Below are 24,151 nucleotides of genomic sequence, written 5' to 3'. Positions count from 1 at the left end.
CTGTCGCTGGGGAAGGAAGCTTGGCCTCCCCACCAGTGGTCTCCCACACTTTCACTGTAATACCTTTTCACTGACAGTTACTAGGTACCTGTTTTTTATTTTATTTTTTGAGACAGGGTCTCACTCTGTCTTCCACGCTGGAGTGCAGTGGTACGATCACAGCTCACTGCTGCAGCCTTGACTTCCTGGGCTCAAGTGATCCTCCCACCTCAGCCTCTAGGTAGTTGGGACCACAGGCACATGCCACCATACTGGGCTAACTTTTTGTTTTTTGTAGAGACAGCATCTCACTATATTGCCCAGGCTGGTATTGAACTCATGGGCTTAAGCAGTCCTCCTGCATCGGCCTCCTGAAGTGTCAGGATTACAGGCGTGAGTCACCACAGCCAGCCAATACTTGTTTTTTTGTTTGCTTGCTTTTTTTTTTTTTTTTTTTTTTTTTTGAAGTGGAGTCTCGCTCTCACCCAGGCTGGAGTGCAATGGCACCATCTCGGCTCACTGCAACCTCCGCCCCTGGGTTGAAGTGATTCTCCTGCCTCAGCCTCCCAAGTAGCTGGGATTACAGCTACGCGCCACCATACCTGGCTAATTTTTGTATTTTAGGTCGAGACAGAGCTTCACCATGTTGGCCAGGCTAGTCTCAAACTCCTGACCTCAAGTGATCCACCCACCTCGGCCTCCCAAAATGCTGGGATTACAGGTGTGAGCCACCTGCACCCATCTACTTGTTTTTTACAATGTGAATGAGATTACTTCATGAGATCCTGATCTGCATTTTTCAGTGAGTTTTGGCATGTCTGTGAGTAAAAGGGTTAGCAGTTTACCTCTGCCCTCTTGTCTGTCCACCAGGTTTTTGAAGAGGATGCACTCAGCTGGGAAGATAAGCTGAACAGGATCATGGCTCTCTTTGATGTGTGGATTGATGTGCAGAGGCGGTGGGTCTACCTGGAGGGTATCTTCACAGGCAGTGCAGATATCAAGCACCTGCTGCCAGTGGAAACCCAGCGGTTTCAGAGGTATGGCCTCCAGCCCGAGAGCCAGATTTGCCAGCAGCTGGTAACTACTCTGTGCAAAGACTGACGCATGTTTTAATTTCATTTGTAGCATCAGCACTGAGTTTTTGGCTCTAATGAAAAAAGTGTCCAAGTCTCCCCTTGTTATGGATGTTCTGAATATCCAGGGAGTACAGAGGTCTCTGGAAAGATTGGCAGACCTGCTAGGAAAGATCCAGAAAGCATTGGGAGAATATCTGGAAAGAGAGCGGTCATCTTTCCCCAGGTAAGATCCTTGCTTTGACTTGGCCTGGAGTCAAGCTGAATTTCAGTTGTGCATTTTTCCAGCTATCTCCTTTCCCTTCTGGGCCTCTGTTTGTTAGTTTTGACATCAAGGATTTTGTTAGCCAATAATACATATAATGATTACCATTCCCTTCCCTGTCATGCAGTGATTACTAATTGTACCTACCTTGGATTTTTTAAATTGTCCTACCTTGGATTTCCTAAGTCTTTAATTTAACTATCATCTACCCTCCAAGGCAGCTTGCATGGCATCTCTTCAGTGTTGATCGCTGGCAGTTTTCTTTTTTTTTTTTTAAGATGGAGTCTTGCTCTGTCACCCAGGATGGAGCACATGGTGCAGTCTCAGCTCACTGCAACCTCCTCCTACCAGGTTCAAGTGATTCTCTTGCCTCTGCTTCCTAAGTAGCTGGGATTACAGGTGCCCGCCACCACACCCAACTAATTTTTGTATTTTTAGTAGAGATGGGGTTTCGCCATGTTGGTTAGACTTGTCTAGAACTCCTGACTTCAGGTGATTTGCTCGCCTCGGCCTCCCAAAGTGCTGGGATTACAGGCATGAGCCACCACACCCAGCCTCTGACATTTTTCTGAGTGGCATCTTTTCCTTTCAGAGTAGTTTGCTTAGGCTGAATTGGACAGATTTTTTTAAAAATTGGTTAATAGGCTGGGCGTGGTGGCTCACACCTGTAATTTCAGCACTTTGGGAGGCAGATCACCTGAGGTCAGGATTTTAGGATCAGCCTGAACAACATGGTGAAACCCTGTCTCTACAAAAATACAAAAGTTAGCCAGGCATGATGGTGGCTGCCTGTAATCCCAGGTACTCGGGAGGCTGTGACCGGAGAATCGCTTGAATCCGGGAAGCAGAGGTTGTAGTGAGCCGAGATTGCGCCACTCCACTCCAGCCAGGGTGACAGAGCAAGACTCCGTCTCAAAAAAAAAAAAAAGTTAATAAAGTAACTTACTAAGGCAGATGACATGCAATTCTTTGCATTCGTTGAATTCCTCTTACTTCAAGATCTTGTTAGGTAAGTGTGTATCTTTTGCCAAGGACTGGAAGAAATTTCGATGTGATTTGAATTTGGGCTGGAGATTGCCACCACCAGCCACATCTTCTTTCCCTTCCTGCAGTTTGAAATTTTGCCTTGATTCACCTTATATGTGTATATCATATTTTAGCAACTTGAGTGTTATTTTAATTTTAGGTTCTATTTTGTGGGTGATGAAGATTTGCTTGAAATCATTGGAAACAGCAAGAATGTCGCTAAATTACAGAAACATTTCAAGAAGATGTTTGCTGGAGTTTCGAGCATCATCCTGAACGAGGATAACTCTGTTGTTTTGGGTATTTCATCTCGGGAAGGAGAGGAGGTAAATTTCTGTTTGTAACTTTTAAAACTTCTCTCACATTTTTGCACGCCTCATTTAAAATTGTTACTTCAATTTTATTTCTTCATTTATTTCAGGTTCTGTTTAAAACTCCTGTGTCAATTACTGAGCATCCCAAAATCAACGAGTGGCTCACGCTGGTAGAGAAGGAGATGAGGGTCACCCTGGCCAAACTGCTTGCTGAGTCTGTTACGGAAGTTGAGATTTTTGGTAAAGCAACTTCAATTGACCCAAATACCTACATCACTTGGATTGATAAATACCAGGTAATCTATAATAGAAGTGAGTGGGCTCATGGTGAAAACGTGGACCAATCTTTAAAATGATCTTTTGGGATCTTGTTCCTGTGTCTTTCAGGCCCAGCTTGTGGTTTTGTCAGCCCAGATAGCCTGGTCTGAGAACGTGGAGACCGCACTGAGCAGCATGGGCGGAGGTGGAGACGCCGCGCCCTTGCACTCCGTGCTGAGCAATGTGGAGGTCACCCTCAATGTGTTAGCAGACTCTGTCCTCATGGAGCAGCCCCCACTCCGAAGGCGGAAGCTAGAACACTTGGTTAGTCTCGCGCCAGACTCCTTCCTTACCAGTTAGACTCTTACACCCTCAACCATGCAGTTAAGTGGAAATCATGCTTGAAAAAGGTTTCAGATAGTATCAAGGAGAACAGTGGACGGTGTACGGATATCCTCTGAGGGTGGGCATTTGGCTCCCTGTCCCTATTGAAAGGTAATCTCAGGGGCATGCGGGGGTTACATGACATCACGGTAGAGAGGAAGGGATCAACCTTGGTCAGGATCTCTTGCTCATTCCCGTCATCTCCCCAGAGAGGTGGCCACAGCAGTGCTAAGCTGCACGGCGTGGGCAGTGCCTGCTCCGAGTCCCATGGTGGCACATGGCAGACTCTTAGGACAGACATCAGAAAGCTAGTCTTCCATCATGTTTTAGGATAGTTGCAGAATTTTAAAATATTTAAAGCCAGGTGTTTCTGTTTCTTTGTTTTTGCTGCAGCTCTGGGTTCTATGTAATACCATCTCATGAGTAACCTTTCTCTCATCTCTGAAAGTGAATTTGCCTTTTGGAACATTTACTGAAAGCCACTGTAACTGGACCTAGAACCTCAGTTTCAGTTTAACAATCCACAACCCCCGAGAATGCACTGTATTGCTTTAGTGTAGATGAACTTTTAAAGTGACTGTCTTTCTTCAGATTACAGAGTTGGTTCACCAGAGAGACGTTACAAGGTCCTTGATCAAAAGCAAGATTGACAACGCCAAATCTTTTGAATGGCTCAGCCAGATGCGATTTTACTTTGACCCTAAGCAAACTGATGTGTTACAGCAGTTGTCAATTCAAATGGCAAATGCCAAATTTAACTATGGCTTTGAGTACCTGGGTGTTCAGGACAAACTGGTCCAGACCCCCCTCACTGACCGCTGCTATTTGACGATGACACAAGCCTTGGAGGCCAGGCTGGGGGGTTCCCCATTTGGTAAGTTCTTCCACAGATCTGGACAGATGGAATCATGTATTAAAATGTTTGAAGATAGAACTAATTATTTGAATGTACTTCTTTTTTTTTTTTTTTTTTTTGAGATGGAGTCTCTGTCGCCCTGGCTGGAGTGCAGTGGCGTGATCTTGGCTCACTGCACGCTCTGCCTCCAGGTTCAAGCCATTCTTCTGCCTCAGTCTCCTGAGTAGCTGGGATAGCAGGCACGCGCCATCACTCCAGGCTAATTTTTGTATTTTTAGTAGAGATAGGGTTTCACCATGTTGGCCAGGCTGGTCTCGAACTCCTGACCTGGTGACCCACTCACCTCAGCCTCCCAAAGTGCTGGGATTACAGGCGTGAACCACCACACTCGGCCTGAATGTACTACTTAATTATGTGGTGTGTACATTCTAAAATCTTAAATTTGTTTGCATTTATTACTACTTTGACTTTTTTTGTGAGACGGAGTCTTGCTCTGTCACCCAGGCTGGAGTGCACTGGTGCAACCTTGGCTCACTGCAACCTCCGCCTCCCGGGTTCAAGCAATCTGCCTCAGTCTCCCGAGTAGCTGAGACTATGGGCGTCCACCACCAAGCCCGACTAATTTTTGTATTATTAGTAGAGATGGAGTTTCACCATGTTAGCCAGGCTGATCTCGAACTTCTGACCTCAGGCAGTCCGCCCACCTCGGCCTCCCAAAGTGCTGGGATTACAGGCGTGAGCCACCGCACCTGGCCACTACTTGGGTTTTTTAAATGAGTTGCTTTTTATAGTTATTTTAAAGCTAAAGATATGTTTTCAGTTAGGTAATGGACTCAAGCATTCTGTTGCTTTTCTTTAAACAGGACCTGCTGGAACTGGGAAAACGGAGTCTGTCAAAGCTCTTGGCCATCAGCTTGGACGGTTTGTTTTAGTTTTCAACTGTGATGAAACCTTTGATTTCCAGGTGAGACGCTTTATGGGATCCACCTAAAATCTAATGCCCTGCGGGGATTGTTTGGGGAATATCAAGCTCGTACCTGTGAAAGCCATTTGCGTTGCAGCTCAGCATGGTTTGTATGGCCTCCTGAGTCCTGTAGTAGCGATAGGTGTTATTTTGAAGTGTTTGAGGTGTCCAGCATACATGCTTTGAAGTTGACTTTAGTTTCATGTTTTCAAAGTTAGATCTTTAGTGTAATATTTTTGTAAAATGTCAGTTTTTTGAAGACATTTTTAGTGCCTGTGTCTTGGAATAAGCACATGTTATGGAGGAGGTTTATCTTTATTCGACAAAAAGTGATAGAATAAAAACAGTAGCTTTGTCATTGAGATTTTATTGGCACAGAAGGAAAGAAGGTATTATACTTTTCATCTGTCATGATAATGGCTATTGTTCATGAAGTAACTGCTGTGTGTGGGCACTGGGCCCCTCACCTGAGATGTGACTCTAATTTATCCTTCACAACCACCATGGGAGGTAGGTAGTATTATCCCCATTTCAAAGATGGGGAGATATGCGTTTCAAAAAGATGTGACTTGCCCAAGGCCAAACAGATCGTCAGAGTCAGGATTTGAGCCCCATGAAGCCAGCACGGAGGCAGGTGGTATGGGAGTCTGCTCAGGCCACCATATCCAAGCAGCACAGGCTGTGTGACTTAACAATAGAAATGTATTTCCTCACAGTTCTGCAGGCTGGGGAGTCCAAGATCAAGGTGCCAGTGGGGTTCAGTTCCTAGTGAGGGCCCTCTTCCTGGCTTGCAGATGGCTATTTTGTCCCCACAAGGCCTTTCCTTGGAATATAAGCATGGAGAGTATTCTGATTCCTCTTCCTCTTCTTATAAGAGCACCAGTCCCATGGATAAGCGGCCCAACCCTCATGGCCTCATTTAACCTTAGTTACATCCTTACATGCTCTTTTGCTAGAGACAAACCCACTAGGGTAAGGGCATCAACATACTAATTTGTGGCAAGGGAGAGGGGGAGACAATTTAGGGCACAGCAGGTGGTTTTAGCTTCTTTCTTCCTCTCCTTTCCAGGCAATGGGCCGGATCTTTGTGGGCCTTTGCCAGGTGGGTGCTTGGGGCTGCTTTGACGAGTTCAACCGCCTGGAGGAGCGGATGCTGTCAGCTGTGTCCCAGCAGGTGCAGTGCATACAGGAAGCACTGCGTGAACATTCCAGCCCCAACTACGACAAGAGTAAGACACCTCTTCTTCAAAGATTACTTAGAGAATGTAGAGAGAAATTCCCTTGTGAACTGATTTTTTACCTCTTGGATTAGAAATAGGAATTTAGCTCACAGGAACTCACTATTATAGGCAGTATAGTGAGCCATGGTTAAAGATGGAAGGTAAGAAACCCAGGCCAGGCGTGGTGGCTCACGTGTGTAATCCTAGCATTTTGGGAGGCCAAGGCAAGCAGATCACTTGAGGTGAGGAGTTCAAGACCAGTTTGGCCAACATGGTGAAACCCGTCTCTACTGAAAATATAAAAATTAGCCTGGCGTGGTGGTGCACACCTATAATCCCAGCTACTCGGGAGGCTGAGGCAGGGAGAGTCCCTTGAACCCAGGAAACAGAGATTGTAGTGAACTGAGATCATGCCACTGCACTCCAGCCTGGGCCACAGAGCAAAACTGTTCCCCCCAAAAAACCCAGGACTGTTCTGCGTCACCGCTTTCAGTCCTTGTTCTAGGGCAGCAGCATAGAGGTTTCTATGTCCCAGGACAACCAAAAACCTGAACAGTCCTTCCTCAGCCAGGCAGATGCCCCCGTGCTCCCTTACAGCTTGTGTGTGCCCTCCATGGCCTTTGCCACGGGATGAGTGTGTCCTCTGGTGTGGGCCCTCGGTGCCCCCTCTTCCTTCCCACATCGTCAGAGAGCCAGCCTCCCCAGCCACCTGTCTGGCCAGTGTTCTGCCATCTGTCTTTGGAAACAAGCCCTTTATCATGATAGGAGCAGCTGTCAGAGAGGCCCCAGGGACCACTTCCCTTCCCGGTTCAACACAAAGGCCCAGCATATGGGTCAGGGAGAGTGGGATGCTGAAGGAGGCAAACATTTAGGTATTGGGTAGGTGTGAAATGCTGTCTTAGGTACACAGTGTAGCTTTTAATGTTTCCTTTTATTGCATAATAACAACTTGCCTTATGGAGAATTCCCCGGACCTCCTAAGTAAAACAAAAGGAGTGTGGAAGAAAGCACAGCACTTGCCTTTGCAATCAGTGTTCTCTTAAGGCGAGAATACACTTTGTTCCAAAGTGGCTCAGAGGTGCTTGGAGGTTTGGGGTTCTTTTTATTTTGTCGATGCTAGGAACAGGTAATTCCCATGATCTAAGCCAGTCAGTGTCGCGGCATTTCTTCCTTTTTATTTTTGCGCATTTGTGGACTGCATCTCTATCTTGAGTTCTCTGTGACACTCAGTGCTGTGTTGCCCAAATAACATAGTGGTCTCTGCCTCTGGTGGCTTGACCTGGGACACGTGCACGTGAGGTGCATGGGAATGGGTCCACCTGGGCTGGGAGAGCGTGGCTGGTGGTCCCTGAAGAAAGGCCAGAGAGTAGCCCCCCAGGAAGCCTCTACTCCAGCTCCCTGGGAGAACGAGAGCTTTGTCTGTTGTTTTAGAGACATTTTAGAATGGGGTTTTTTGTTTGTTTGTTTGTTTGTTTTTTAACATTTCTGGCCTTAACACTGTCATCTCGTTCTCAGCCTCTGCCCCCATTACTTGTGAGCTACTGAACAAACAAGTCAAGGTGAGCCCGGACATGGCCATCTTCATCACCATGAACCCTGGCTACGCGGGCCGGTCTAACCTTCCTGACAACTTGAAGAAGCTGTTCCGGAGCCTGGCGATGACCAAGCCCGACCGGCAGTTAATCGCCCAGGTCATGCTGTACTCACAGGGCTTCCGCACTGCTGAAGTGCTTGCCAACAAAATCGTCCCATTTTTTAAGTAAGTAGCCTAGAATTCTTCCTAATCATATTTCTTACGTGTGATAAATGTGCCCATTTAACCTTAAAAATTTTTTTTTTTTTTTTGAGACGGAGTCTTGCTCTGTCGCCCAGGCTGGGGTGCAGTGGCATGATCTCAGCTCACTGCAAGCTCCTCCGCCTCCTGGGTTCACGCCATTCTCCTGCCTCAGCCTCCTGAGTAGCTGGGACTACAGGCACCCGCCACCTCGCCCGGCTAGTTTTTTGTATTTTTTAGTAGAGACGGGGTTTCACCGTGTTAGCCAGGATGGTCTCGATCTCCTGACCTCGTGATCCGCCCCTCTCGGCCTCCCAAAGTGCTGGGATTACAGGCTTGAGCCACCGCGCCCAGCCAACCTTACAATTTTTATGTGTAATGATGGTACGTCTTTCAAAATATCCATCTCTGATTTCTTGACACTTGACCCTATTATTGTTTAAAGTATACTGTTTTTAAAGAAAGCCTTTTATTTTTCTTATCTAGACTATGCGATGAGCAGCTATCTTCCCAAAGCCATTATGACTTTGGTCTTCGGGCTTTGAAGAGTGTGCTGGTGAGTGCAGGCAATGTGAAGAGAGAGAGAATCCAGAAGATAAAGAGGGAGAAAGAGGAACGAGGGGAAGCAGTTGATGAAGGAGAAATTGCTGAAAATCTCCCTGAACAAGAGGTTCGTTTTGATCATTCAAACCTTATACATTATTTAACTTTACCTTTTTAACATTTAAGCCATGACTTGTGGGTTCTTCTTGTGGTTCACATGTCTTGGGATGACTGGAATCGACTGGAATGTTGGCCCAGTGAGTTGAGTGCACGAATGTGGGCGAGTGATGGTCGCACCCTTTGTTCACCAACAGTTACCGATCACGCATCTCCTGGGGATGCAGCGGGCAGCACTTAAGCCGTGCTCCACTGCTCACAGCCCAGCCCTTTCCCCGTAGATTCTGATACAGAGCGTCTGTGAGACGATGGTGCCGAAGCTGGTGGCAGAGGACATCCCGCTGCTCTTCAGCCTCCTGTCGGACGTGTTCCCTGGAGTCCAGTATCACAGGGGTGAGATGACTGCCCTTCGAGAAGAGCTGAAGAAAGTGTGTCAGGAGATGTATTTGACATATGGAGATGGAGAAGAAGTTGGTGGAATGTGGGTTGAAAAGGTAACTCGGATTGTTTCCTTGACCACTGCCCTCACAGACCCTGCTGGCCTTAGTGTCCAGTAATGACAACCGTGGGCCCTTTGATGAAACTGTCCACAGAGGCTGTGGAGGTGCATAATATGCTTTATGAAGATTTGCCCAAGGCCTATTTGAATTTTTTGTTGTTGTTGTTTAAATGAAGAGGAAACAATACTTAACCTGAAAATTTTACACGATACAGTTCGATTTCTGAAAATGCTAAGTGCATGACTATTTTGGAAAGTTGTTTATACTGGTAAAAATTCTGCTTACAAGACTTTCCAGTGCCAGAGATGAACAGCCTAAATTGCTGATCAGTAAGTAGTTTACATTCTGTATTGGCTTCTTTCCTTTAATCTATGTGATTCATTTAAGAAAAAGTTTGTTGTTTACACAAGCTGTGTGTGTTTAGCCTGAGAGACGCTGTACGGGATTGAACATACAGCTCATCCATTCAGTCTCTCGTTGTCCTTGCCGGGATCTGATGTGTCCTTGTTGAGGCTGCTCGTTGGTGTCTTGTCCCACTGGCTCCAGCCTTCCTGACTTACTAAAGAACTCGCCAGTTTGGAAATGTTTGTTTTAGATGTGGCCTATGTAACATCTCTCCAGTTGGGGAGTTTCAGTACTTGCCTTTAAAAATCCATAGATAGCGCGGTGGCTCACGCCTATAATCCCAGCACTGTGGGAGGCCAAGGCGGGCGGATCACGAGGTCAGGAGATCGAGACCATCCTGGCTAACACGGTGAAACCCCGTCTCTACTAAAAAATACAAAAAACTAGCCGGGCATGGTTGGGGGCGCCTGTAGTCCCAGCTACTCAGGAGGCTGAGGCAGGAGAATGGCGTGAACGCGGGAGGCGGAGCTTGCAGTGAGCTGAGATCCGGCCACTGCACTCCAGCCTGGGCAACAGAGCAAGACTCCATCTCAAAAAAAAAAAAAAAGAGAGAATCCATAGATAGGTGCTTGTAATCCCAGCTACTCGGGGGAGTGAGGCAGGAGAATCACTGGAACCTGGGAGGTGGAGCTTGCAGTGAGCTGAGATCATGCCACTGCACTCCAGTGTGGGCGACAGAGAGAGGCTCCGTTTCAGAAAAAAAAAGAAGTCCACACGTAATATTTCTTGCTGACTTTCACAAGAGGTGGCTGAGCGAGGAGCTGGCCCCATTCCTCCTCTGGGATGGTCACTGTGCTGGTCTGTTGGGCCCTGCAGGTTCTCCAGCTCTATCAGATCACCCAGATCAATCATGGCCTGATGATGGTGGGGCCCTCGGGAAGTGGGAAGAGCATGGCCTGGCGTGTCCTGCTGAAGGCGTTGGAGAGACTCGAGGGTGTGGAAGGTGTGGCCCATATCATCGACCCCAAGGCCATCAGCAAAGACCACCTCTACGGAACCCTGGACCCCAACACCAGGGAATGGACAGATGGGCTCTTCACACACGTGCTGAGAAAGTACGTCTTCTTTGATCTGTGTTTGTGTTCTCCTGGATGTGGGCCCTACGTACTTTGCTCTCACAAGAGCAGAGTATACATTATTTTCAGCCAAAGTCTGAGCAAATTAAAGGTCACTTCAAACCATCATAGGTAAACATGCCTAATGTTGAAATCTTGATTGGCTGGGCGCAGTGGCTCACGCCTGTAATCCAGCACTTTGGGAGGCCGAGGCGAGCGGATCACGAGGTCAGGAGATCGAGACCATCCTGGTTAACACAGTGAAACCCCGTCTCTACTAAAAATACAAAAAAATTAGCCGGGCATTGTGGCAGGCGCCTGTAGTCCCAGCTACTCGGGAGGCTGAGGCAGGAGAATGGCGTGAACCCGGGAGGCGGAGCTTGCAGTGAGCCGAGATCATGCCACTGCACTCCAGAATGGGCAACAGAGCAAGACTCCGTCTCAAAAAAAAAAAAAATCTTGATTTAGTCAGCAGCTGTTTTAAAATCCTTCCCCGACCAGGATCATCGACAGCGTGAGAGGCGAGCTGCAGAAGCGCCAGTGGATCGTCTTCGATGGCGATGTGGATCCAGAATGGGTTGAGAACTTGAACTCAGTGCTGGATGACAACAAGCTCCTAACTCTGCCCAATGGAGAGCGCCTCAGTCTTCCACCCAATGTAAGTAGCCTTTTGTATGTCATCAACTGAATAATTCCTTTTGGCCAACTAAAATTCATATGCTAGCTAAGTGCAGATCTGGAGTCGTGGACCCAGATTCCGTGGAGTAGCGATCATTGTGTAAGTAATTTTCAAAGGCAGCATCTCAACTGCTAGATTTTTTTTTCCATTTCCATGACTAGTGAGAAACATTTTAATAGGTTTTATTAATGGCTTTCTATCATTTATGGAATAATAAGCACATTCTGTGATTATCGGTTAACCTTGTATGGTGGGGTTGTCGTTAGGGTTTCTTAAGCTATTATACATCTAAAGAGTTGGGAAAATGAGAAATTTGGAATGGGACTTTCTAGGCTGTCCCTTGGGAAATGAGTGCATGGTGCAGGTGCCTGACAACACCTACTGATCAATAAACACTGCCAGGCCCGGTATAGATTTGCACTGAGTCAGACCCTGTTGTAGATGCTGAAAATACAGCAGTAAGAAAGCAAGAAGACAGGCCGGGCGTGGTGGCTCACGCCTGTAATCCCAGCACTTTGGGAGGCCGAGGCAGGTGAATTACGAGGTCAGGAGATCGAGACAATCCTGGCTAACATGATGAAACCCCGTCTCTACTAAAAATACAAAAAATTAGCTAGGCGTGGTGGCGGGCGCTTGTAGTCCCAGCTACTTGGGAGGCTGAGGCAGGAGAATCGCTTGAACCTGGGAGGTGGAGGTTGCAGTGAGCCAAGATTGCGCTACTGCACTCCAGCCTGCGTGACAGAGCGAGACTCTGTCTCAGAAAAGAAAAAAAAGCAGGAAGACAAAAGCCCTTGCTCATGTGTGATGCTTAAAATGGACAAACAAAATGAATAGTGATTGGTGCAAAGAAAAAAAGAAATGGAAAGTGAGCTGTCAGGTGTTGGTGGGGGCTGGAGGTTAAAATGTGAAGCCTTCCCTGTGAACGTGGTTTGAGCAGACACAGGGGAGTGAGGGATTAGGTTCCAAGGCTCCCAAGTATTCTGGGCAAAGGAACACACAAGCAGGAGTAGCAGGTCTGGGACAGGGGCCGGTGTGCATGAGGACAGCAAGGGGCAGTCAGCTAAAACAGAGAGGACTAGGGAGGACAAGTCAGGGCTGAGACCAGAGAGGAAACGAGCCAGGTCAGGGGCCCTGGAGGTCATTGTGGGAGTGTGAGTTTGTACACTGGGCAAGCTGGGATCCATGGAGCAGCCTGGCAGGAGCGATGTTCCGTGGTGTATGTCCACGAAGATCCGTCTGGCTGCCTTTTGGAGAATGAAGAGGGCAGGGTGAAAGCCAGGAGGCCAGTTGAAGGCTGCCTCAGTCCTCCAGGCATCAGGGACGGGGTGAGCTGGCAGCAGCAGAGGTGCTGAGAGGTGGCTGGCTGTGGTCGGAGTTTAAAGCATGCATGGGATTTGCTGATGGACTAGATGTGAATGTGAAGGAAACAATTCAAGGATGATGCGAGGTTTCTGGCCTGATCAGCTTATGAGCCTTCAACAACAAGGCTTAGGATTGGTATTTATCTCAGCTTCAGGAACCAGCCATGGATTCTGAGTACTATCTGAAAGTGCACTTACTCCAACAACTCGAGTTCCGCTCTGACAGCTGATCAGTAGAGTCTAACTGTTGTCAGAGGAGATTGAGCTCCTCGTTACAGCTCCGGGGTTAAGACTCGAGTCCAACCACCTGCTTTGAATCTCAACCACTGACTAGCAGTGGGACCCCAGCAAGTCACCTGCGCCATCTTTAAACTGGAGGTGAGGCCGGGCACAGTGGTTCGTGCTTGTAATCCCAGTACTTTGGGAGGCCAAGGCAGGTGGATCATCTGCGGTTAAGAGTTTGAGACCAGCCTGACCAACATGATGAAACCCTGTCTCTACTAAAATGACAAAAAACGAGCTGGGCGTGGTGGCGCATGCCTATAATCCCAGCTACTTGGGAGGCTGAGACAGGAGAATCGCTTGAACCTGGGAGGCGGAGGTTGCAGTGAGCCGAGATCACACCATTGCATTCAAGCCTGGGCAACAGGAGCGAAACTCCATCTCCAAAAAAAAAAAAAAACACTGGAGACACAGCATGCCTGCCTGGTCATGCCTGGTCAGGTTGTGTGAGACTGGAGGGATCCAGGCCCAGTGCGTACCCAGGACGCAGTCACTACTGACATCACCCTTGGAGGGGCTGTTGCTTCTGTGCCCTCAAGAACAGTGGGAAACCTTAAACACGGTGGTCTGCCCTGCTCTTCTCTCTGGCACACACACTTGTCCTGCCCAGATTCCTGTAGAGAGAATGGTGAATACTGTAGTGATGTGAGCTGTAGGTGTTGTTTTTTGTTTTTGTTTTTGTTTTTTTGTATTTTTTTTTTTTTTTTTTTAGTAGAGACGGGGTTTCACCATGTGTGCCAGGCTGGTCTCGAACTCCTGACCTTGTGATCCACCCGCCTCGGCCTCCCAAAGTGCAGGGATTACAGGCATGAGCCACCACGCCCGGCCTGTTTTTTTTTTAATAAGTGCAGAAAAAAAATTTTTTTGAGACAGGTTTTCACTATCACCCAGGCTGGAGTGCAGTGGCATGATCTTGGTTCACTGCAACCTCCACCTCCCAGGCTCAAGTGATTCTCCTGCCTCAGCCTCCCAAGTAGCTGCAATTACAGGCACACGCCACCATGCCCGGCTACTTTCTGTATAGGAAAATTAAGTTTTAAGTCACCCTTTCAGTGTGTATATAGGTGAAAGAATCTTAATGTCCAGGTTTTTTCTAAACCTATGTCATTAAATCTGCTTAATGTTTTCTTTCAAGGTGAGAATAATGTTTGAGGTACAGGACTTGAAATACGCGACCTTGGCCACAGTGTCGCGCTGCGGCATGGTCTGGTTCAGTGAGGATGTGCTGAGCACCGACATGATCTTCAACAACTTCCTGGCCAGGCTACGCAGCATCCCACTGGATGAAGGGGAGGATGAGGCACAGCGGCGGCGCAAGGGCAAAGAGGATGAGGGGGAGGAGGCCGCTTCCCCCATGCTGCAGGTACGCCCAGGTGGGACCCACACATCATGACGCAAGGGTGCTAGGATGTTCAGATGTGGTCTCACTATGTTGCCCAGGCTGGTCTTGAACTCCTGGGCTCAAGCAATCCACCTGCCTTGGCCTCTCAAAGTGCTGGGATTACAGGCGTGAGTCTCAGCCAAGTGTTGTGTAATCAATGTTGTCTTCCGCCAGCTTAAACAAGGAAGCCCGGCTGTAGCAGCTACAAATGTTAAAAGTCATGTATGGGAAAATTTACCGAATTCTTTTCATTATCTTACTTTTCTCTACAAATTGATGGAAGACTGCTCTTTGCCATATTCAATGGGAAAACCAAAGTTCCTGGGAAGCAGGGTTTTTGAGAACCACCAGGGTGAAGGAATGAGGATTGGTCACCAAAGCTTCATCCAAAATTAGTTTTCCAAGGTCATATGACCTTCTCCTGGGACCAGGTTAGAATCCATGAAACACGCCTGCCTTTTGAAAGATAGTTAAGTATCACTCATTCCACTTTCCAGATCCAAAGAGATGCAGCCACGATCATGCAACCGTACTTCACGTCCAACGGCCTGGTCACCAAGGCACTAGAGCACGCCTTCCAGCTGGAGCACATCATGGACCTAACGCGCCTGCGCTGCCTGGGCTCGCTCTTCTCCATGCTGCACCAGGCCTGCCGCAACGTGGCGCAGTATAACGCCAACCATCCCGACTTCCCCATGCAAATCGAGCAGTTGGAGCGCTACATTCAGGTCAGGGGGCATCAGGGGCTTCACAGAGCTCACCACTGCGCCCGACCACAGGTCCGAGGACCTCTGAAATGCTGCACCTGTGTGGAGGTGCTCTCTCCTAAGCGAGGGCAGAGCCTTCGTTGAGGGGCTAGGAAAGGTGCAGTGGGTGTCTGTGATGCAAGAAAACTGGGAACCACTGTCTTTTTGTTAATTTTGCCGTAAGTGTCTTTCTTTTGTTGTTGAAATTTTGTAAAAATCAAAGTTTAATTTCTCTTTTAATAGCGATATCTGGTTTATGCCATACTCTGGTCCCTGTCTGGAGACAGCCGGCTAAAAATGAGAGCAGAGCTGGGTGAATACATCAGAAGAATCACGACCGTGCCTCTGCCCACTGCGCCCAACATACCCATTATCGATTATGAGGTGAGCATGCGGTTACAGCCCGTGTTGATTTAACTCGTCCTGGAACAACCTGACCATGGACCTTGAGTATTTTTTCTTTTCATTGTATTCCTTTTCGTAGAAGGACTTTATCCTTTTAGTTTCATGTGTTAGCAAAGAATGCAGATTAGCCTGACCAATTCCTTCCTTATTCTGAAAGCTCAAGTTTGTGTTCAGATAAGCAAACCTCGTGAGGAGACACCTTGGTTCCAGCCTGACTCACACTTCCATCTCTGTGTGTAGGTGTCCATCAGCGGAGAGTGGTCTCCGTGGCAGGCCAAAGTGCCTCAGATTGAAGTGGAGACGCACAAGGTGGCAGCCCCTGACGTCGTCGTGCCGACACTGGACACAGTCCGCCACGAAGCCCTCTTGTACACTTGGCTGGCCGAGCACAAGCCCCTGGTCTTGTGTGGCCCTCCGGGGTCTGGCAAGACCATGACACTCTTCAGCGCCCTCCGGGCCTTGCCTGACATGGAGGTAAAGAGGCCAGGAGGTGGACAGCAGAGCTTTTGGTGTTGAGCGGGGGGTTGGTCTCACAGTGTGGTTTTGTGTCTTCCCTCCAAAGGTGGTGGGTCTCAACTTCTCCAGTGCTACGACGCCAGAGCTGCTTCTGAAGACTTTTGATCACTACTGCGAGTACAGGCGCACGCCTAACGGGGTTGTTTTGGCTCCTGTTCAACTTGGAAAGTGGCTGGTGTTGTTCTGTGATGAAATCAACTTGCCAGATATGGATAAATATGGGACGCAGAGGGTCATATCCTTCATCAGACAGGTTTGTTTCTGTCCACAAGGCCCTTCCTGCCCCACAATGTCTCTTGTTCACGTTTTGCTCCTAATGTAGTACCTGTCCATTCCTTCAGATGGTGGAGCACGGAGGCTTTTACCGTACCTCAGATCAAACGTGGGTGAAGCTGGAGAGAATCCAGTTTGTTGGGGCTTGTAATCCCCCCACAGACCCTGGAAGAAAGCCCCTCTCACACAGGTAAAACAGCTTGGTAGACTGCTCTGCTTCACACACATACAGCTCCAGGATTGCTGTACACACAGCACCACAAAAACCTGGTTTTGAGAATAAAAACAATACTGCTTATCGTGGGTTCCTCTTGGGTTACTTCTCTGCTGTAATGCCAGAAAAACAAGTTAAAAATAAAAGCGTTGGCCAGGCGTGGTGGCTCAAGCCTGTAATCCCAGCACTCTGGGAGGCAGAGGTGGGCAGATCACGAGGTCAGGAAATCGAGACCATCCTGGCTAACATGGTGAAACCCCATCTCTACTAAAAATACAAAAAACTAGCCGGGCGAGGTGGCGGGCGCCTGTAGTCCCAGCTACTCGGGAGGCTGAGGCAGGAGAATGGTGTGAACCCGGGAGGCGGAGCTTGCAGTGAGCCAAGATCGCGCCACTGCACTCCAGCCTGGGCGACAGAGCGAGACTTCATCTCATAAAATTAAATAAAATGAAAGCATTGATCTCTTGGTAGTGATGAACTGCTCCAGACTCATCTGTAGAGCCAAGATGAGGCTGAAATAAGCCTCGGTTATTTTCTCATCTTTGCTGGTTTCTATTTCAAGTGTTTTCCATCGACTGTTATGTGTCGGACCCCAAGCCTGAGCAGTGTGTGTGTGATCTCAGCTAACACTGATGTCAAGTCTGCATAGCTGGGTTAGGAAGCGACCTCCAGACAGGGCCCTGGCAGGGCGACTCCACTGGCACACTGCCCCTTCCCTGGAGCCGCTGTCAGGGAGGGGCGCTGAGCTGGGCTGTCTGTGCACAGGTTCCTGCGTCACGTGCCTGTCGTGTATGTGGATTACCCGGGCCCCGCCTCCCTCACACAGATCTACGGCACCTTCAACCGCGCCATGCTGAGGCTCATTCCATCCCTGCGGACATACGCGGAGCCGCTCACTGCTGCCATGGTGGAGTTCTACACCATGTCTCAGGTACGCAGAGTTTCTTTGCTCTTCCAGAAATTGTTTTCCTCTCATAATGAAGGCACTCTGTTGGCCAGGTGTGGTGGTTCACACCTGTAATCCCAGCATTTTGGGAGGCTGAAGTGGGTGGATCCTTTGAGCCCAGGAGTTTGAGACCAGTCTGGACAACATGGCAAAACCCTGTCTCTACAAAAAGTACAAAAAATAGGTGGGCGTAGTGGTGCATGCTTGTAGTCTCAGCTGCCCAGGAGGCTGAGGTGGGAGAGTCGCTTGAACCTGGGGGCAGAGCTTACAGTGAGCCGTGATTGTGCCACTGCACCAGCCTCGGTAGTAGAGTGTGAGACCCTATCTCAAAAAAAAAATGAGAACTCTGTTGAAAAAGATTGGACTTTATTCAGAGATGTTATCGAGCCGAGAGACTTTCTCCAAGGTCTGTCATCAAAGTCACTTTTCTCTGCAGGTACTAAGACTGCTGCCATTTCCATGTTTAATCATTATCCGATGCGTGCGTATGTATGTGTAGATCATTATCCGATGCGTGCGTATGTATGTGTAGATCATTATCCGATGCGTGCGTATGTATGTGTAGATCATTATCGATACGTGCGTATGTATGTGTAGATCATTATCCGATGCGTGCGTATGTATGTGTAGATCATTATCCGATGCGTGCGTATGTATGTGTAGATCATTATCCGATGCGTGCGTATGTATGTGTAGATCATTATCGATACGTGCGTATGTATGTGTAGATCATTATCCGATACGTGTGTATGTATGTGCAGATGATGAGAACAGAGGCTGTGCAGTTTCTAAATGTATAGAAAGGCTGCGTATCTGCCAGATTGCTCTCAGGATGGTGGGACCAGCTACACTCCCACCAGCAGCACCTGCTTCCCTGTGTTCTGCAACATTTAAAAAAGAGTCATTAACAAAAATGTCGTTGCCCATTTGGTGAGCAATGACTCTTGTCGTTGCTGTTGGCATTTCTCTGTTGAGCCTCCCATGGAGCGCTGGCTGCAGGGATGAGTGGGAGCCGCCGACCGCCCTGCTGTGTCTCCCTCGCTCTTCGTGCTTTGGGACGGCTTGCTTGTCATAGGTGGCAGATGCTTTTTCCCAGTATTTAATTTGCTTTTAATTTTAAGCATTTTCAGAAGGATTTTTTGTAGTTTCATTGTTTAAATGTTTAAATCATGAAACAAAATGTATTTCAGCATAAAGTGAGCAGCTTGAATCTAACTTTGTTCTGGACGGTTATCCAGTTGTTCCAACATTGTTTACTCATGTGGAGACGGAGTCGCGCTCTATTGCCCAGACTGGAGTGCACTGACACAGTCTAGGCTCACTGCAAGCTCTGCCTCCTGGGTTCAAGCGATTCTCCTGCCTCAGCCTCCCTAGTAGCTGGGACTACAGGCGCCCGCCACCATGTCCAGCTATCTTCTTAAATATTTCAGGGTCTGGGTTCTTTAATGTAAACATATTTTGCCACATTTTACCTTTTGACCACTTCTCTGTGTCTTAAGATATTGACATGTAACTTCCATTTTTCTCATTCCCTTAGGAGAGATTCACCCAGGATACACAACCTCACTATATCTATTCGCCCCGTGAAATGACTAGGTGGGTGAGAGGCATCTTCGAAGCGCTGAGACCTCTGGAGACCCTGCCTGTTGAAGGCCTCATTCGGATTTGGGCACATGAAGCTCTGCGTCTCTTCCAAGATAGGTAAGGGAAGCCGAGGATCCAGCTGGGGTCTTTGCAGGGGTGGCCTGCTTAAGTTAGAGCCAGGTGGTGCCAGTGGTGGAAGGAGCGTCAGTCAGGGCAGCCTCCCGCCTGGACACTGGTCACAGTCGCCCCAGGGTACCAAAGTCACAGTGCACTGAATGCACCAGCTGCCCACCACTATCTGCTTACGCAAGGCACTTTCATAAACCTTGTGGCCATGAACGGGGTACTTTTTTTTAAAGATACACCATAGAAGTCAAAAAACAGGGCACTTTAATAAACCTTTTAAACTGTCAGGTGGGACCACACAAGGTAGCAGCTGCCTGTGATAACCTTCCCAGAGCACGGGTTCACTGCTGAGTTAAAAGGCCTCCCAACAACTGCCCACTGTACATGCTCCATAACCACCATCCCTCTTCCTGACTCTCAGCCTGTGTTCTCATCAGAGGCTTTGCAGCTGGAGCCCTGGGGCACTGGTTTTCTCTTTTACCTGTTGCCCACTTGGATCAATTCTTGTTTTGTAAGTTTTGAGTTTTTCTAGTTAAGTGACCAGTACTTAAGGGAAAAAAATCGCTAACGGATGACTGATCAGCATCAACTGTGTAGGTTTTGTGGTTTGAATCACAGTAAGATGACTTGGCAGATGGTGCCCTCCAGACTAAGAAATGCTTAAGTATTGGGCAGCTGTGCTTCTGGACCAGGTGTCATCCCGCAGGTTTTCCTATCATTACTGTACAAGAGGTCTCAGAATACTGCCTAGCTGTAATCGCTGGCTTTCAAACCCGACCCCTTGGGGCTCTTGGGTAATACTGGGCACATTACTGAGAGCCACTGTAAGAGATGAGCAGGCAAGGCTGAGTACAGAGCGTGTTGGCCGTGGCAGCCCTGTTTGTATTTCTTATTGGAGTTCTGCTGCTGTTTAAACGGTCTTTGGTTGTTGCTGCGTCAACTACCTTCACTCTCCCCTTTTCAATTAAAAAAAAATTGGCTGGGCATAGTGGGTCACATCTATAATCCCAGCACTTTGGGAGGCCAAGGCAGGAGGATCCTGGAACCCAGGAGTTCAAGGCCAGCCTGACCAACATAGTGAAACCCCCATCTCTAAAAAAAAATGAAAAATTAGCCAGGTGTTGTGGCATGTACCTGTAGTCCCAGCTACTCGGGAGGCTGAGACAGGAAGGTCGATTGAGCCTGGGAAGCTGCAGCTACAGTGAGCCATAATTGTGCCACTGCATTCTAGCCTGAGTGACAGAGCAAGACCCTGTCTCCCACAATATAATTTTCACAGATTTCTAATACCACAGAGAATTTTGTTTAAATTCAAATGTAGCAACAGCAGTTGTGCTTACAAATTCATATTGGCTTCAGTAAGTAAGTATATACCTGCCTTCAGTAGACCCTCACCTGGTAGCCCGCATAGGAGATCTTACAGTCAGCTTCTCGAAAGGTCCTCACACGGCAGGGCAATCACAGTCTCACCTGCTTGCCTTGTAGTAAGTAAGTCTTACACCTCTAAAACTACATACATCACAGTTCCCTTTTTTTGTTTGTTTGTTTGTTTGTTTTGAGACAGATTTTTATATTTTTAGTAGAAACAGGGTTTCACCACATTGGCCAGGCTAGTCTCGGACTCCTGACTTAAAGTGATCTGCTTGCCTCTGCCCCCCCAGAGTGCTGGGATTACAGCTCGAGACTAGCATGGCGAAACCCCATCTCTACTAAAAATATAAAAATTAGCTGGGCATGGTGTGGCACACACCTGTAATCCCAGCTACTCAGGAGGCTGAGGCAGGAGAATCGCTTGAACCTGGGAGGCAGAGGTTGCATTGAGCCAAGATTACACCACTGCACTTCAGCCTGGGCAACAGAGTGAGACTCTGTAAGTAAGTAAGTAAGTAAAGTAAATAAATAAATAAGTAAATAAAATTTCAGGTTGCCTAAGCTGTCATGAGTTCAGCTTCTTAGGTTTGTCCATGCATAGTAAAGGAAGATGTGTGATAAAGACTGCATCCTTTGGAAGAGCCCACAGCACCCACAAACATGGTGCTGCTTCACCGTGGCCTGTAATTACCCAAATGCACGTGCTGCTCTCCCCACAGACTCGTGGAGGATGAGGAGAGGCGCTGGACTGACGAGAACATCGACACGGTTGCTCTGAAGCACTTCCCTAACATCGACAGAGAGAAGGCAATGAGCCGGCCCATCTTGTACAGCAACTGGCTGTCAAAGGTAGCAGACTCGCAGTGTTTTAGACGTCCTTCTTGTTCTGCCGTCCCTTTCTAATTCTAACCAATTCTAACCAATTATCTTCTACTCAAAAATACCTTTGGGCCAGGTATGGTATCTCACATCTGTAATCCCAGCACTTTGGGAGGCTGAGGCAGGAGGATCACTTGATCCCAGGAGTTTGAGCCCAGCCTGGGCAACATAGTAAGACCCCATCTCTACAAAAAAATTTGAAAATTTAGCCAGGCAAAGTAACTCACGCCTATGGTTCCAGCATCTTGGGAGGCTTGAGCCCGGGAAGTCACAGTGAGCTGTGATCACACCACCATACTGCAGCCTGAGTAAAACAGCAAAACCCTGTTTCAAAAAATACTTTAAAAAACAAAACATTGGCCGGGCGCAGTGGCTCATGCCTGTAATCCCAACATTTTGGGAGGCCGAGGCGGTGGATCCCCTGAGGTCGGGAGTTCGAGAACAGCCTGACCTACATGGAGAAACCCCGTCTCTACTAAAAATACAAAATTAGCTGGGTATCGTGGCCCATGCCTGTAATCCCAGCTGTTTGGGAGGCTGAGGCAGGAGGATCTCTTAAACCCGGGAGGCAGAGGTTGAGGTGAGCTGAGATTGCGCCATTGCACTCCAGCTTGGGCAACAAGAGTGAAACTGTGTCCCCAAAAAAAAAAAAAATACAATGAGGTGCAATGGCTCACGCCTACAATCCCAGCACTTTGGGAGGCCAAGGCAGGCAGATCACTCGAGGTCAGGAGTTCGAGACCAGCCTGGACAACATGCTGAAACTCCATCTCTACTAAAAAGACAAAAATTGCTGGGCGCGGTGGCTCAAGCCTGTAATCCCAGCACTTTGGGAGGCCGAGACGGGCGGATCACGAGGTCAGGAGATCGAGACCATCCTGGCTAACAAGGTGAAATCCCGTCTCTACTAAAAATACGAAAAAAAAAAAAAAAGACAAAAATTAGCCAGGCATGGTGGCACATGCCTGTAATCCCAGCTACTCGGGAGTCTGAGAATTGCTTGAACCTGGGAGGCAGAGGTTGCAGTGAGCCGAGGTCATGCCACTGCACTCCAGCCTGGGCAACAGAGCGAGATTCTGTCTCAAAAATAAAAAAGAATTAAAAACTTAAAAAGAGTCTAGCTGGCCGGGCGCAGTGGCTCACGCCTGTAATCCCAGCACTTTGGGAGGCCGAGGCGGGCGGATCACGAAGTCAGGAGATCAAGACCATCCTGGCTAACACGGTGAAACCTCGTCTCTACTAAAAATGCAAAAAATGAGCCAGGCGTGGTGGCGGGCACCTGTAGTCCCAGCTACTTGGGAGGCTGAGGCAGGAGAATGGCGTGAACCCAGGAGGTGGAGCTTGCAGTGAGCCAAGATCGCGCCACTGCACTCCAGCCTGGGTGACTGAGCAAGACTCGTCTCAAAAAAAAAAAAAAAAGAGTCCAGCTTGGGTGACAAAGTGAGACCCTACCTCAAAAAAACACTTAAAAAACAAGAAAAATCTCTTTGTCCTGAAGTGCACTACAAATGAGGCTGCTGTTACGTCAGTGATGGGCTATGGGTTTGCAGTCACTGATGCTTTAGGGCAGGAACTCCCAGGAGTATGGCTGGCTGGCTGCTGCTGGGGTTCTGACTTCTGTGTGAGGGTCAAGCCATTGGATTGCCATCCGGTAGAAGGTGTTGCTTCAGTGGGTTTACAGTGAATATCTTTGCTTCACAAATTTGTTTTCTTTTTTTTTTTTTTTTTTTGAGACGGAGTCTTGCTCTGTAGCCGGGCTGGAGTGCAGTGGCCGGATCTCAGCTCACTGCAAGCTCCGCCTCCCGGGTTTGCGCCATTCTCCTGCCTCAGCCTCCTGAGTAGCTGGGACTACAGGCGCCCGCCACCTCGCCCGGCTAGTTTTTTGTATTTTTAGTAGAGACGGGGTTTCACCGTGTTAGCCAGGATGGTCTCGATCTCCTGACCTCGTGATCCGCCCGTCTCGGCCTCCCAAAGTGCTGGGATTACAGGCTTGAGCCACCGCGCCCGGCCACAAATTTGTTTTCACATTCCTCACACTGAAAATAGGACAATTGTGAATAACTTGTGTGAAAATGTTTCATGTGCTAAAATACTAGATGGAGTTCACCTCTCCAGAATGGCTGTGAGTTGTCCTTTTTCTCTGACAAGGATGAGGATGTTTACTGAGTTACATTCTTCACTTGCATTTCAGTCAGTAGCCCCAGGTGATAGACATGAGTAAGAGCTTCCTTTAGGGAGCTCCCCCTCCAATGGAGGAAAGAGCGGGACAGAGGGAGGTAACTCAGGCTGGGAAGAGATTTCTGGTAGAGTGACCCTTGCATTGGGTCTTCATGTGTTTAAGTCTTCTTCAGTGGCGTTCAGTGAAGTTCAGCTTTCTCTAGAAGGGTTCACCACGTCAGGGAGGGCGTACGAGGCAGAGGGCCTGATAGGAGCCCGGAGTAGTAAAGTGGGTGTGTTCAATGGTGGTAGAATTTTCTATATATTTTAAGACTCTAGGCCGGGCGCGGTGGCTCAAGCCTGTAATCCCAGCACTTTGGGAGGCCGAGATGGGCGGATCACGAGGCCAGGAGATCGAGACCATCCTGGCTAACACAGTGAAACCCCGTCTCTACTAAAAAAATACAAAAAACTAGCCGGGCGAGGTGGCGGGCGCCT

General features: G+C 48.3%; 1 protein-coding gene across 1 annotated transcript in view; it reads left to right on the top strand.

Annotated features, from left to right (window-relative positions):
• LOC105467655 (dynein cytoplasmic 1 heavy chain 1) overlaps positions 1 to 24,151 on the top strand; it is a 93,559-nt gene that overhangs the window by 39,397 nt on the left and 30,011 nt on the right. The window contains exons 22-43 of the mRNA XM_071099569.1: positions 850 to 1,016; positions 1,105 to 1,278; positions 2,504 to 2,669; positions 2,765 to 2,953; positions 3,045 to 3,239; positions 3,891 to 4,173; positions 5,019 to 5,119; positions 6,189 to 6,348; positions 7,855 to 8,098; positions 8,600 to 8,783; positions 9,055 to 9,267; positions 10,495 to 10,733; positions 11,235 to 11,391; positions 14,191 to 14,418; positions 14,934 to 15,164; positions 15,426 to 15,566; positions 15,828 to 16,061; positions 16,150 to 16,356; positions 16,445 to 16,566; positions 17,356 to 17,521; positions 19,074 to 19,237; positions 21,337 to 21,466. Coding sequence (XP_070955670.1) covers positions 850 to 1,016; positions 1,105 to 1,278; positions 2,504 to 2,669; positions 2,765 to 2,953; positions 3,045 to 3,239; positions 3,891 to 4,173; positions 5,019 to 5,119; positions 6,189 to 6,348; positions 7,855 to 8,098; positions 8,600 to 8,783; positions 9,055 to 9,267; positions 10,495 to 10,733; positions 11,235 to 11,391; positions 14,191 to 14,418; positions 14,934 to 15,164; positions 15,426 to 15,566; positions 15,828 to 16,061; positions 16,150 to 16,356; positions 16,445 to 16,566; positions 17,356 to 17,521; positions 19,074 to 19,237; positions 21,337 to 21,466 — 4,095 coding nt within the window. The remainder of the gene's footprint in view (positions 1 to 849; positions 1,017 to 1,104; positions 1,279 to 2,503; positions 2,670 to 2,764; positions 2,954 to 3,044; positions 3,240 to 3,890; positions 4,174 to 5,018; positions 5,120 to 6,188; positions 6,349 to 7,854; positions 8,099 to 8,599; positions 8,784 to 9,054; positions 9,268 to 10,494; positions 10,734 to 11,234; positions 11,392 to 14,190; positions 14,419 to 14,933; positions 15,165 to 15,425; positions 15,567 to 15,827; positions 16,062 to 16,149; positions 16,357 to 16,444; positions 16,567 to 17,355; positions 17,522 to 19,073; positions 19,238 to 21,336; positions 21,467 to 24,151) is intronic.

This window comes from Macaca nemestrina, chromosome 7, assembly GCF_043159975.1.
Source record: "Macaca nemestrina isolate mMacNem1 chromosome 7, mMacNem.hap1, whole genome shotgun sequence".
In the NCBI taxonomy this organism is placed as follows: domain Eukaryota; kingdom Metazoa; phylum Chordata; class Mammalia; order Primates; family Cercopithecidae; genus Macaca; species Macaca nemestrina.
Note: the sequence above shows the minus strand (reverse complement) of the source record. Positions and strands in the feature narration are given on the sequence as shown.